This window comes from Chenopodium album, chromosome 16 (genome assembly GCF_948465745.1).
Source record: "Chenopodium album chromosome 16, dcCheAlbu1.1, whole genome shotgun sequence".
NCBI lineage: Eukaryota > Viridiplantae > Streptophyta > Magnoliopsida > Caryophyllales > Amaranthaceae > Chenopodium > Chenopodium album.
In genome coordinates, this window is record NC_137849.1 from 42,761,980 (window position 1) to 42,777,945 (window position 15,966).

Sequence of the window (15,966 nt, forward strand, 5' to 3'; positions counted from 1 at the left end):
CCTATACAAATGCGAGATCATAGTATAACATTATAATATTGTAAAACTTTGCCTATACAAAGGCAAATTCACAATTGTGAACGTATATAGTGAAAACTAGAATTTTACTAGCTAATTCAATGAGTTTCAAGCCTTCTAAGTCCCAACTACCAATCCTAATCCTCATTATCCAACAATGGCCGGACCTATGTCCAAATATCATTTTATGAGTATGTTTCAAGTATTTTATTCATTCATTAGACATAAAATCCATCATACTAATCTAAATCCCAAGCTTGGATTAGATTGCCCTTAGCAAAAGTCTAATCTAACACATCATTAATTAGACATGGTAAAACTTAGACATAGTATAACTAGACATGGTAAAACTAATTATTACTCTATAGTCAAATTAAACTCTACTTAAGTTAAAAAATTGACCCGAATCAATGTTAGATTGACTTAAATTAAATCAACCCTACCCCAAAACCATCTCAAACGGTTTTTCATCCCAAACACAACCACATCAAAAATAACCGATTTTAAACCCAATCTAAACAACCCGATTGCTACCTTATATAAAGATTTGACCAAATCCCACATAGGTGTTGACCTTCTAGTACATCAATCTAACCAACCATGAACCATCCAATCCCCCACCATTCCTCCGGTCAACATTTTCCAACCCATAAAGCAAGCCAACTTTGACTCGCCATTTAACAAAATTCCCAATTCCTCTTTCCTTCCCCAAAAAACTCCAATCAAATACCCAATTTCATCATCAATTCCAAATCTCAAACCAAACAAACCCAAAAAAAAAAAACACAAATCTCAAATCTTCAATCTTGATCCTTGAACAATGTCAATGTGGTGGGATATCTCTCTTCAGGCCCTAATCTTCTTGGTAAGCATCCTTACATACCTTTACACCAACAAAATCCCACAAAAATTAATCACCCAATACCACTCCTACCGCAACCGTCACAAACACCAAGCTCGCCGCCACTTCGTCAAAGCCGCCGATCACCTCTCCAAATCCAAATATTCCGCCGCCGTCACCGAATCCGACGCCGCCGTCCTCCTCGACCCCACCGACGCCGCCAACCACATCATCAAAGCACTCGCGCTCGAACTCCAAGGGTTCAAGACCTCCTCGCTTGACGCGCTCAACGTCGCGCTGTCTCCCCTCGCGGTTGCGTCGCTTGATAAGGAGGAGAAGGCGGATGCGATGGTGAAGCGAGCTGGGTTGAGGATGGAGGTGAGTCGACTCAGTCGGGTTGACGATGAGGGTGGTGTTGATGAGGAGGTTTGGAGGATGGTGGAGAGAGAGTTGAGGGAAGCGCTGGAGTTGAGGAGAGAGAGCGGGAGAGCTTGGTGTTTGTTGGCGGAGTGTTGTGAGGGGTTGGGGAAACGAGAGGAGGCGGTTGTGGCGTTTGAGGAAGCGGTTCGAGTTTCGCCTGACTCGGTTGTGGCTCGGAATGGGTTAGATCGGTTAAAATTAGTTACCGAGTAAATGATACGTGTCAACTAATATGAAAAATTAGTTACCCAGTAAATAATACGTATCAACTAATATGAAAATTATTATTTATTTATTAATTTTTGTAGGTGGGAAATCGTGTATTAATTGAGTATTATTTTTGTATGGGTGTAATAGTGTAATTTAATGGGTTTTGAGCACATGAAAATGCTTAATATGTTTATGTAAGATGTAATTTTCTATTTAAAGCTAACCATATAATAAATGGCCACTTGCTAATTAATTTGGAGTATGTGTTAGTGTATTACTTACTTTTATCAGGTCCATAATTATCCCCGCGAGCTAAATGCCTAAATTTCAATGGAGGAATATAAAATTCGAAGCAAAATGCCATGTGTTGCAGTTTAGAGACCAATCAGACAATGAATTTTCAGATATAAGAGAGTTATTGTGATGTTTATGAGGTCAATCTTGTTTTTTTGGGTAATATTTATGAGGTCAATATATATATAGTTATAAGTGCATAACGCTCTAACCCATGATTTTTAAAGAAAAATACTAAAGGTAGCACACTAGCACGTTGTGGTTCATGTTGTTGGTATAGTGGCTATAGCCCATGGCATGAAACTACTAACGTTCCAACACAGCCCACCGTGACACATTGATGCAAGCCAAGTCAAGTCGCAACACATTGGTGCAAACCAAGAGCGAGAAGGTGCTTGTGCACAGCTCACAGCACACACAGTGGCCAAGATGAGCACAAGTCGGATATATGGACTCCATACGAATTTGAACAAGACTTAGCAAAAGCGGAAACTTTGAGGTCATGAAACTAAACACAAGACACAACATTCAAAACATTCAAGTACAGTTACTTTTCTTTTTAAAAAAAAACTCATTCATCATTTTCCAGTAAGAGTGGTTTTTAGATAGACTAATATCAACAACGCTAAACAACAATCGTAATATCATAACAATAAAATAGCACTAGATAGCTCGTTAAACCATGGATATTGGAAAAAGACCTTCATCTAATTATAGTTATCAAAAAGGGAATATGTAATACAGAGTACCAAACAACTTACAAATTACTCTTACTACAGAAAAATTCAAATCGTTCTTGCATAGCAATCTTATATAGTCTCAAAATACAGCATTGCAATCAAATGAAAACAGAGTTGCTAGTTTGTCACCCATATAATTCGGGTATCCATGAATAAAACTATCACCTTCTCAAAGTAATCATCTATGTAGACACTACAAAGTACAAAGTAATGCATCAATCACAATTCTCCGGCATTTACACTTTCAAGGATTGGTTTGCCTATGGACAAGAGTTGGACAAGCAACACCTTTCAAACAAAAAAACAAGAAAAGAAAATAAAACCCCCAAGCTTTAGTGGAGATTATTTTGGTCGCCAAATCACAGAAAATAGTTAGCTTAAGTGACTTTCGAGCCATTTTCATTTATTCCCGATGTTCCTTAATTATGGTCCAGGTCCAGCCATTTGTATGAGCTGTGTAGGAGATTTCAGAAGCTTCTTTAACGTTTCAACTATTTTCTTGAAAGATGGTCGCTGACTTGGATCACTGCATGGTTAAACAGATTATGATGATTATTGGTCAAGATATTATTGAGACAAACAAGCAATTGGATGAATCATAAGGAGAATTCAAAACAAAAATGATTTCAGTTAAGGGACCTAGCATTCCAAAAAGATTTCAAAACAAAAATGCACATATTGCAGCAGGTTAGAAATCTTACTCTGCCCAGCATGCTTCCATGAGTGAAGCCAACAAAGGAGAGGTATTTGCTGGGATAGTGAGCCTCCTATTCTGAAAAGCAACAGCTCCGACCACCTGAAACAGTATCATTGTGGGGGGTATGTTCTCAGAATATAGATGGAAAATCGAAAAGCTCGAAGATAATGTATGGTACAAATCAATAAACCAACCTGAGCTGGGCTAAGTCCATTCCATGGTTGTTGCATTGTCACCAGCTCCCATAAGATGACTCCAAAACTGTAAACATCTGATTTCTCGTTGGAGGGTTCTCCACGAAGAAACTCAGGGGCCATCCACTCAGGCTGAAACAAAATCAGTTATAATTCATTAATCAGGATTAGCAACTTAATACAGATAAACTTGAAAGGAAACCTTCCAAGTTCCACCAGGCAATGTCAAGCATTCAAGCTATCATGTACAAGTATACCTTTTGCAAAAGGGCAAGATGAGAATTTTTTAAGCATCTATAGGTCAACAACAAAGTTATAAAGTACACGACAAGATTTTAGCCATCGTGAGGGTCAATATGTGTTTTAGCTTGATAACACCCATAAACCACCAAAAAAAAAAATTATGCCCCGTGGAATATGCCTTAGTAAGATCATAATTTTCATGCACAATGACTTATACAAGTATTCTATGATACAACACCAATGCATGAGACTTCTGAGTTGTCTGACAGAAATAAAACGTACCGTCCAAGACAACATCATCGAAAAATAGTTTTCACTTAATTGCATCCTTTAATTGTTCCACAATACATATAAATCTCGTTTTCTTACTCATAATTCCAATTTGTAATTTGCTATAACTATCTACAATATACTCAATCTCTTTTGGAATTACAAATTACAAGAGTTAATAATAGGTAGAGGCTAGGAAAAGCTTACAGTTCCAGCAACAGACTTTGAAGAAATGAATGTGTGCGCTTTGAATCTGGACAAACCAAAATCACATACCTAGGAAAGGGCACAAAGCAAAATCAGACATGTGACTTCAACACCAAAATCTTAGAACCAGCCAGTAAATGGAAAATGTTCGAATGAGTAATCATACTTTCACTGTCCAATTCTTGTCAACCAGCAAGTTGGGAGATTTTAAATCCCAATGCACTACAGGAGGGCTAAGACAGTGCAGATAATTAATCCCCTTGGCCTACATTACACATTTAATAGATAAAAAAATTCAATCAATCTTTTGAAGAAGAAGAAAAGCCCAGAAAAGAAGGAAGACCGGAAAAAAATAATATCCAACAGTAAGTAGCACAAACCACATCCAATGCCATCCGTAATCTCCTCCTTTGATCCAAGACTTCGCCAGAAGCTGGTCTGTGCAAAAGCCGGTAGAGGCTACCTCTGGTTTCCAAAGAGACAAAATGATGAATATTTTATATATGCTCAGGTCTTCAAAACTTTATAATGTTTCAAAGTCTTACCTCGGCAGATATTCTGTCACTATGGATAGGTGAGGACGCTTGGTTACAGCACCCATAAAGAGAACCACATTGGGGTGACGGACACGTTTCATTATTGCAACCTTCACAGGAAAATTAACAGGGAGTTAAAGCTTGAAATTGCACAAATAGCTACTCTTCTTGATTAGTTAAGTGTATATCAAACAAACATATGCATCAAGCACTACACTAAGCAAAAACTGCTGGCTTTGGCTTGGAATAATATCTTATCGACATTACCGTTACCCTCACTAAAACTAGCATGTCCCTTTAGTTAATACTTAATACATAAACAAGAATATCTGTACCTTTCTAAATATACAGAAAATGACCTAGAGCAGGTTGCAATATATTTGCATAAACAAATTTGGGAATTATGTATGTCTGTACGGCTGTACCTCACGGAGGAACTCCTTCAATTGATCATCTTGAAAATCTTGGACAGTTAAAACCTTCACTGCGACATCCTATAACAAAGGAAGGATGGCAATTGTGAGAAAAATGGGATAAAAGCGAAAGGCATCATATATTTACATAACATCCAAAATAGGTAATGTACTAAAGTATATGTTGATATGAGCTTGCTTCTTTATAATAAAAAGATCTCTGGAAGAATCACCTCATGTGATAGGCAATTTCAAACATGTTTGCAACTACGGGGCGCACAAATTACATCAAGAAATCATATAATCAGAATAATAATAAAATAAAAAGAGAAAAAAAAACATAAGTAAACCTGAAACAAAAAAATCACTTACTGCATTCTTGCTTAGATATATGAATGAATTTTATGTATTTATGCAATAATATTAACAAAACAAGTATTGTTTTGAGTTTTGACTTATTCAAAGAGATTATTTGACAGAAAATGTCATTTGAGTACTCAAAAGATCCATGAGGCACAGGAAACTTGTTCAAAGAAATAGGTTTCATTTGAAAAGATTTACAAAGAAATGATGTGATGACTGAACCATTCAAAAAAATAGGTAACGTAAATACCATATAAATTACAATTATAAGACAGTAATCATGGAGAGGAGGTACTAACCGATCCATGCCATTCAGCACGATGCACAGTCCCAAAAGAACCTGAAGAAAATCAGTCAAAAAAACACAGCTCAGAGAGAATGCCATTTAATAATCCCACTAACAGCAAGACGGGAAAATAAGATATCCCCCCTCATCCTTCAAACAATGATAATAAATACTTCAAAGCCAGGGGACAAGGACAATGAACACATACCAGCACCAACACGCTCTTTGAGATGTAAGTCATCCCAAGATATCTCCATCCAATCCATTGCAAGAGAAGGTTCAAGGTCCAAAAATCTGATAGCTGAAGCAGATAACATGCATTGTTGACCATCAACCTCCTGAACTACAGGCTGAACATTGTCAACTCTAGGTTGCTGCACAATCATGTCTGTCTTGTAATTTTGTTGTATATATTCTTCAACACTAAGGCTTGATACTGCTACAGGGCTGGCCAAAACTTTTGAAACTGTTTCAATGGCAAGCAAATCAGATCTCTGAATGACTGGATTCTCAGCGTTTTCTAGCACCAAAGGCACCACAGATGACTTCATCCCTCTACAGCTTTCATCGAGAGGATTATATACATTGCTTTTCCCTTCTTTGAGCAATTCACTTTCCTCATTGTGCCAACCTCCTCCATTGCCTGAAATCATCAAACTATAAATTATAAAGCAATTGACATGTAGCTGATGATTGCTTAGAAACATTTTACTCAACACTATAACAGAGATTAAAATGAAGTTTGGGCTATAAGTATTTCAATCACTAGAGTATATTCAGATTGCATCTCAATTCCTTTCATTCACAAACTTCAAACAAAATTATATACAATAAACACCACTATACCAGGATTTAGAAGACCAGATGAAGCACATGTGTGTTTTGGCATGGGTTTTTGGCTACAAGAGGGATTGTATACAAAATTCTGCTGGAATTCTTTGAGACGAGAAATCTGAAATGGTGAAGACAGTGATGTAAGCAGACCTCCATTGACTGATGAATCTGGACTGCGGACATTTCCCGGCTCACAAATCAAATCAACTACATATTCCCTGTTGGAAATTGCATCCATATAGAATCGAAAAAGACAAAAGGATTAGAATGCAAGAAAAGTTACAATCATCCCATTTTAAGATATTGACATTTGATCAGCACCTAACAGAAATTAGAATAACAATAAATACTATATGCAGATAAAGTTCCAAAAATGCATTAAAAAGGTTCTTATCTGAACTAGATTTGAAGTGTATATACTGAAAGCTGAGAAATTAATGCTGCACAGCTGCACAGCAGAAGAAACCAAACACATATATTCTAATTGCATATGCAAAGAAGCCCATACCTTGGTAACTGCCTGTCATCTTCAATTATAACAAGGCAAGATGACCGGTGATCTGCAGCACAATACCTACAACCTTGAGCAATCCTGCATGGCAATCCTACATAGTCCGCTAATTTCTGCACAGAAGATATCACCCATAAATATAAGGTGGCAACCAAAAAAAAAATAGAGGTTTCATGTATAAAGTCTAATTAGACATGAAAGTGTCTTGGGGGAAGAGAAACTTCTCACAAAGTTTCATTCAGTACCCCATTATTGATCATTCCGTACAATGCAAAATAAGCCCTGATCACCTAACAAACATACTTAATCAGCTTTTATATAAACTTAATCGAGCAACTGTTCATATGGACTTATTCCAAAAGGTTTACTAAGAAAGTTAGCATTGGACAGTTTGGACTTGATTCAGCTGAAAAAGACATACAACTTTGGCAAGAAGGCCAAGAACGCTGTTCAGCAGAATACACATGACTCATGCTCCTTAAGATTTTCTCTGGTGGGGTGGCCAGTACCAAGGTCAATGCAGTCAATTATGTTTCTCGTTTTTTATTAGAATTTCACCTACTCTTAAGTCATTTGTGGCATGTGTGAAGGGATAAGGTTATAAGCTATCTATTTTTCAGCTGGGAAAGGTGTACATCTACAATATAGTAAATGTGGTGCAAAAGCAAGGAACATAATATTTGGGGGGCTAAGGTTGATATCTATAGACCTAGACCCAAAAGGTTAACAATTATCCTGGTACTCTGGTAGCATAATACAAAGTATTCATTAATCTTTCGAAAATGAGGAACCAGCCAGTAGGCACCCACATCCTTAATTATTCCCAATATCAATAATTAAGTTCAATTTTACCATTACTCACAAGTCACAACTACACAAGAAATAGTCTACTCTTTATGTTTCTCCTACTATAATGATCACTCTAAGCCTGATAACAATATGTGGTACTTAATAAGGCTTTTAGTTAGTATTCCAAAATTGTATTATATATGTATAATTGTAAATTCCCAACATCTTAAAACCACATAAGACATAACCAATCAAACTCGGCTGAAAGATAGATATTGGGTGCATATGAGGCTCACTAGCTCTAGATAATGCACAACCTACTTTAGAAATAGGTTTGATGCTTTCTTGTTAATCCTCCTCCAAGAATAATTACTATGACAACAGTGATTTTAACCATAAAGGTACAGGAATTCACACTTGTCCTTTTAATAGAACAAGTAATTTTTGTATTCTATGCCAAGTACCAATGCTGACAAGGAAAAACCGATTCTTGATACGCAGTTGATTATGTACATGAAACCTCCTTATCCAACAAACAAATTAATAAATTTCCCATCCCATAACTTAATACCGAAAAATTGTTATACTAAGTTAAATGAATTGCAGTTCAATACATAATCCATCCAAATCCTCTACAAACTGGGAGTTCCAAGATAATATGCTGTAAATTTAGATTGATAATAATGGAAAACTTAATTACCTTAAAAAGAATTGCACGGTGCCTACAAAGCCCTGAAGAGAGACTACCAATGGGCAGTACTATGCACTTGTGAAGCTCCTTCAGTCTCTTATTAACCACTTTCCAGCGCATATGGAGATCACCTTGTTCCACCGGAAAATTACCCCTTAATGCCAAAAAAATTGGGTTTTCAATATAAAGGTGCATGAACAGAGCAAAAAAACTAGTTTAAGGTGCTAAGTGAGAAATCTACCCCATGTGAATGGAGACAAGTTTTCCGAGCTGCTCCACTAATACCAATGCATTTTGTGAAGTGCTGGATAGTTCTTGTGCTTTATCCTGCAGCTCCCTAAGTCTAGAATCACCATGTTTATCAACCATAACTACCTCCATTGATGTATCATGGGGTGAAATAGCTTTCAACGACGCCAACGATGGAACCCCTTTAGCATCCTCAATATCATTGCACATCACCCAGACATGAGGATTCATCCCCAATATGTTGTAAAAGCCATCCGTTATCTTATCGTTATATGACAAGCACCCACTAACCTGCAGAATATCAACTGCACATAAGTCAAGAAGAATCAAAATATATTTCTTAATAGCTAAAGCGCAGGTCTAAAGCTACGAAACACATATCCTACCAGATAAATTTATTTTAGCAGGTAAGTAAATTGGGGTTAAAAAAAAAATCTATGAGTTCAGCAAAATCATGTGCATTAGAGTGTAATCATTAAAAAAAATTAGAAAGAAAATTGGAGGCACTTGTACCTTTTAGACAAATTTACATACCATTTGATGCAGGAGAATGCATCTTTGTATAACACCAAAAAATGGACCTACCTTAGAACAACATGAATACATGATCATGTAGGGTAAACTCAAGCAACATCAGTAATTTCTCACTGCAGCAGATCCATTCCGTTTTTCAGTTCAATTTACATTAATGTGTATTTGGTGATCATCACAATGGTTGTCTGTATATATAGATATCCTGTTTAAAAAAAAAAAAAAAAAAAAGGGTTTTGATTTCATGAATTTTGTCTTACTTGTCTCATTACTCCCATGTAACACTTTCTATTGCTCCTTGAAAAGACCCACTTACTAAAAATGGACAGGAGATGGACCCCATAACAACAATTGATGGTAGTCCATTTCACTTTCTATACAACATATCTTTAACCCCTGATCCTAATTTCATTGTCCCTCACCAAAATATCTGGATACACGCAACGGGGGTCCATCCTCCATTGATAGATACTCCGGTAAATGTTACAGTTACCCGTTAGGTAAATTACCCATTAGACATAGACAAAATAAATCTATTTAAACACTTTATCCATATTCTATTGTACGATATAGTACAAATCAATTGCATTTAGTAACGAAACAAAATTCAAACACAATACGACTAAACGAGTAATATTCATACCCTATAAATCACGATCCGTTTTTTGGATCATGAGTATCTCTCTTACCAGTTACCACCACACATTTATGAAAAGAAATCCTCGTGCCACAACTAGAGAGATGAGAGAGACTCATGATCCAATAACGAATCGTCAGCATTGGTGGACCATAACTTCCAGTCGAATGAAACCCTGATTATGAAATGACATAAACATGAAAAATTAAGGATAAAGAAAAAGTACCCATAACCGATAAGACAGGACTGCAACATCCGAACCCGACCCATGGCCCTCCACCCCACCCTCAAACAAAAACATAGTGGGTTCATTCCCAAGATTTGCATGAGAAGCAAGCCTCTTCGTCAAGGTAAGCTGTAAATAATAACTCTCCCTTGCTTTATCCGCTAAACTCTGCTCCTTCTTGTCTCTCTCCTCCACCTCCTCCGCCGCCTCCACGCCCACCACCTCCGTTATCGAGCTCCGAATCGTAGACCGAGTAGTCTCATGAATCTCACTCGAAAAGAAACTCCCAGCTCCATAGCTACTCCCACAGCTCGAAAGCCGTGCCAACGACGAATCCCGGTACAACCCACAACTCTTCTCCCCTGGAACCACCGTCTCCGACACCTGCACTGTAGTAGGAACAGCTTCTGGCTCCGGAGGCAATAGCAGCTCCTGCTCATCATACGCCAACTTCGAACTCACAACATCACCACCACCTTTATTCTTGTTCTTCTTATTCTTCTTGTGATTGTCAGCTGCAATCCAGCTATAAAAGGCGGCCAACTTGTTGCTGGTATTTGTACCACTAGTAGAACGAGTGATATTATCAAATGTGTTAAAGCTGTTGGCGTAACTGTTACCCGTGAACTTCTTCACTAGCAGCTCTTTCACATCACTTTCAGTGAAGGAAGAGCTGCTGCTTTTGTTTACAGCCTCGAATTCGTTGTTCTTTACTTGCGATTGTTGCTGGTTCTCGTGACGAAAATCTGTTGCAGTAGTTGCAGCTGTTGTAGTTGGTGCGACGGGTGTTTGTGGTGGGAAAGTACCCCGAGTATCAGGGAATTGCCGTGGGAAAAAGTAAGTTGCTCTGTGCGGCATCTTTTTCTTATTCTTCCTTTTTCAAACTCACGGGAGAGGAGAGAGAAAATCACTATTTCTCAATTTGGTAAATTGATCAAACCAGCTTTTTGCACCGAAAAAAATCTGAACCAAAAAAATAAAGTTTAATTCAGTAAATAAACGGAGAACACAATATCACCGAACTAATGTATTTTACAATAGTTTATAACATGTAAAATGCAGAAAAAATATGAAAAAATCCACAAAAAATAGATAAAATTTTGTAGAAATATAATCAAGCTCAAATAACATGAAATATCAACATATATTGGAAAAAAAAAATCCATAAAAATTGGAACTAATGTATTTCACAATAGCAACATGTAAAAATGCAGAAAAAATCCACAAAATTTAATTATAAATTCGTAATAATATGATCAAGCTCAAATAATATGGAAAAAATCCACATAAATTGGAAAAAAAAAATACACAAAAATAGTAAATTAAGTGAAAATCGTAAGTTGAAAGTATTTTTTTCATTCCAAAAAAAATATGGTGGAAAAACTGATGAGAATCATCAACTGGAAGTAAAATGGAGAAGAAGTAAATACCGGAGGAAAATGCGGTCACGTCTTAGATAAGATAGCACGAATCATGATGAATTATCCAGTATCAAAAACTTTCGAAGCATTCACAACAATTAAGAGAGACGTTGAGACGTCTTAGAAACCTATAAATTAATACAGATCTTACTTAGATCGATATAAATCAAGTGATACAGATCACGTCTTAGATAGAATAGCTCGAATCATCTTGATTAATGAGAGACGAATTTTGAGGCGTAAATAATCACTACAAATCGCATCAAAAAATCAATCACTGAAATTGATTTGAAAACCCTAAAATAAACGCAGAAATCATCGGTATGTAATAATTCAATCAGTTGTAGAATTTGCAGAAGATGAAGAATGAAGGTTGAAGAAGATGGAAGAAGGAGTGTGTGTTTGTGTGAAAGGGAGAGGTGAGAGAGGAGAGAGAAAATAGGGAGGAATTGTAATGGCGGTTTGTTTGAGTGTTGAGAATGGAGGAGAGAGAAAGAAGAGAGAGAAGGAAGACTGAGTGTGGGAGTTTTTATATTTTAAGGGAGGGAAGGTGGTGGCGTTGGTGTATTGTAATATTGCTTGTTATGTGACTTGTATGGGGACGTTATGTGTGTATCAACAACAAATGAGGAGGTTTTTTATAATTTTTTTTATGGAAAATCATAAACATAGCCCTAAGAAGCTTAAAAAGGAAATTTTAAGGATAGATTAATATTAATTACATCAATCTGTGCGTAATCTTATCATGAATTTCCAACTTAATTCTATTTTGGGAAATATATTTAATACTTATACATAACTCTAAGGGCTATATATATCATTATCCTTTTTTTATTAGGGTCTTTTTGAAATAAAATTGCAAATGGGGTGGTGTATAGATTAATGTTAATGTTAATGTTAATTTTTTCAGTTTTTAGTGATTAGGGATTGAAATTTGGAAATTAAAGGGAATAATTAGAGTAATTAGTAATTGACTATTGTTTTCTTAAAAAAAATAAAAATTAAAAAAAAAAAGTAATCGATTGTTGTACTTTTTTAGGAATTGATTATTGTACTTAAGTACTTGTATTTTGTAGTATATTAATATATTTTTGTTGTAAATGATTTTTTTTTTTTTTGTTGTTGCATGAAAATTTGTTTAGTTTTCGGTCTATGAAAAGCATACTTTCTCTGTTTTTTAATATTTGCAACATACACTTTGCACGGTATTTAAGAAAAATGAGGTTTGTATGATTTAATACACTTTTATAATAGGGTGAGAGGTTGTTAAGAATATAATTTAGTGGATCATGTGCTTTAAATAAGGGAAATAATACAACTTTTTCCTGAAATAACTTTTCAATTATATGTGTCGCAAGTATTGTGAATTGATGACATTTCAATTTTAAAAATGTGTTGCAATTATTAAAAATGGAGGAAGTATTTGATAGAATAAATGATAGATATTCGGTTATATATGATGATATTCTATTATAGAATGAAGGACATAATTTGTGAAAAAAACAAAAGGTTAAGTGGATGGTTGAAATTCAGGGATATGTTTTATATTTCTATCAATATATAGGTTATTGATCATTTTACTGATAGCAAGGATGGACAAAAAGGTGATAAAATTTGATGTTTTGAAGAATTGTTTGTGGTAAAATTAAAAAAATAAAAAATAATTGTTGGTGGTTATTATTAAAGCGACAATAATAGTAGGCGGTAATTATCAATTTTTCCTAATTACTATAACTAAATTAAAAAGACATGACCCTGCATGGCAACGAGTACCTGCTATTTGCATTGGTTGTTTTGACTAACTGTTTTAGCTATCAAGTGAACAACAAAACAAAGCTAAAAATTATTTCAATTAGCTTATATAATGAGCCCTTTTTCAAAGAGCTATTTAGACCCAAAATATTATTTCAATCAACTATTTATCAAATATTTCAACTAGGTTTTTAAAATGGTCAAATAATCCTTTTTGTTACAAAATGCTCTTAACCAAACATCCTATAAAAAAATAATAATAATAAAAAATAAAGACGATTCTCGTAAATAGGTGGAAATTTAGACCCTCGTTGTTTAGTCCATGTATGACGAGGAAGCAGCATAGTTACTTAAGAGACATAAGTTAATGAATGTGCCTGAATTACACAATAGTTACTACAATATTTTAGTCGTAATTTTGTACGGAGTAAGATAATTATATTTATAGCTGTATGTTCTCTTTGGCATAATTTCAGTTCAGTTCAATTTACCTACAATCAGTTTAATTTATTCAGCTCTTAATTTCCTTCTCTTATAAATAATTCAGTTCGGTTCGATTCAGCTTCAATCAGCTCAGTTCATTAAATCAGAACGGGTCCTACTTGTATGTTTCAATGCGGTGGACAATAACCAATGATAATTTGTTGTTTTGTTTCCATCTTTTTTATTGGGATAATTATTTACTTTCAAATTTCGAAGAGGTAAAGTTGAAAATCATAAAATAAAATAAAATACTTAAATAAACTAATTAGGGGGGGAGTACTACAACAACTACTACTTTTGTACTGCAAATCTGCAATCGGATTCCTCATTGTTTAATGTTTTTTATTAACGTACGAAGAAATTATTTTTGTCAAGAATGCATCCTTATTGGGAAATCGCAAGAATGTGGTCCTACACTCCTACTCTTACCATCTGACGTTTTTTGTCCTATTTTTGTGATGTTTGCCTTTTCGGGTTTTATTTACTTGTTTCAGAAATTTAATAATTTGCGAGTAATTAGTCTTTGTTTTCTGTGTTTTTTTTTTTTTAAACAGAAAATTAAAGAAAAAAAAAAAATGCCAAACATTTGTATTTATTTTACATTTCTTCAAGCTTTTGAGGAAAAATCAGCCGGAAATATTATTGCAAATCAAGCTCCGCCAAAATTAGGATACTTTGGGGGAAGGAGTTCATACACAAACGTTCGGACACAATCATTAGTGTTCCACCTAGCTACTAAGTGAGCCACAACATTTCCAGTCCTTTTAACATGCGTAATAATAAAAAAAAAAAATAAACAATTTTGACAGCTTTTTGATATCTTCATACAGTAAGTAAGTTGGAGCTCTTCCCGCATCATCTTGCTTGACGTTCTTCACAACTGACAAAGCATCACACTCAATCCATACATCCATGTACCCGAATCTATATAAGGTCTATAGGCCATACCGTACTGCTGCTACCTCAGCCAACTCTGCAGGCCAATCAAAACTTAGGCGTTTCACTGCAGCGAGAACAATCTCACCCTTGTAATCCCTTGCTACAATGCCAAGCCCCACATACCCATTTCCAGTCACATGTGCATCAACATTGAGCTTAATAACGCCATCAGGGGGTGCAGCCCAGCCTGATGAGGAATTGCAACGATGTGTACTGGGAGAGCAGCTTCGCACCTTTTGATTATACCCTCTGTAATCCTCAACAAGTTGGACAAAGCCCCTTGTAATCATCCCCATGTCCAAACTCACCTGATCATGCACCCATTTGTTTCTCCCGAACCAAATAGCCCACATCACAGCTAGGATTTTCCTCACCTCCTTCTTCTCATATTTGTCAGCCCACCAGAGTAGCATCGCAGCAAACGAGTCCCTCGGCGCATCTATAATTGCATTGGACAGCTCATACCCTTCCCTAATCAACCTTACCTTTTCACATTCAAAGAAGGCATGGTCAATAGTTTCTGCTTCAATACCACATCGAGAACAGAGTTCGTCATTAGCAATGTGTCTCCTGAACATTTCAGCTTTGACAGCCATAGTACCTCTGCAAATTTGCCACACAAAATGTGAGAGCTTTAGGGGACCATCAAGCCCCCACACCTCACGCCACAGAGCATTATCATCAGCATCAATATTTGCATTTCCAAGCATACCCAGCCAGTAACCCGACCTTACGGAATATTTACCAGTTTTCATATGTTTCCAGAAGAGCTCATCACACTGATCAAACATTGATAAGGGGATTTGAGAAATCAGTTTAGCGTGTTCATCTTCAAAAAGCTCATATAACAAGTTCACATCCCATTCCTTACACTGATGATTAATTAGGCTTGCCACTGTCAATTCAGCATCAATCGCACTACTCCCATTTGGTGATGGGGGAGACACGAGACCAGGAACCCAATTTGTAGACCAAACCTTCACCGATGCCCCATTTCCTATGCGCCAGCCCAATCCTTCCAAAAGTAAAGACTTAGATCCCCACATACTTCGCCAGGTGAAACTTGGATCAAAACCACAATGAGCCTTAAGAACAGACGAGTTTTTGAAATACCGTGCTTTCAAAACCTCATGGAGCAGGATGAGCTATTATTGTGAAGGCCTCCATATTT

The 15,966-nt window shown here is 36.1% G+C and overlaps 2 protein-coding genes across 2 annotated transcripts in view; both read right to left on the reverse strand.

Moving 5' to 3' along the window:
- The window catches only part of LOC145586580 (NADPH--cytochrome P450 reductase-like), a 184,763-nt gene that overhangs the window by 58,255 nt on the left and 110,542 nt on the right, over window positions 1-15,966 (reverse strand). The gene's annotated exons all lie outside the window — the stretch shown is intronic.
- Window positions 2,493-12,212, reverse strand: LOC145586578 (serine/threonine-protein kinase CTR1-like). The gene is made up of 16 exons (XM_081643448.1): window positions 11,631-12,212; window positions 10,201-11,163; window positions 8,799-9,097; window positions 8,567-8,711; window positions 7,075-7,190; window positions 6,579-6,784; window positions 5,941-6,375; window positions 5,746-5,786; window positions 5,096-5,164; window positions 4,680-4,780; window positions 4,515-4,599; window positions 4,301-4,399; window positions 4,135-4,203; window positions 3,415-3,546; window positions 3,225-3,319; window positions 2,493-3,049 (listed from the first exon to the last, which is right to left on the reverse strand). Exons 2-16 carry the CDS (start codon window positions 11,056-11,058, stop codon window positions 2,947-2,949), a joined length of 2,853 nt encoding a protein of 950 aa, XP_081499574.1. The 5' UTR covers window positions 11,059-11,163; window positions 11,631-12,212; the 3' UTR covers window positions 2,493-2,946.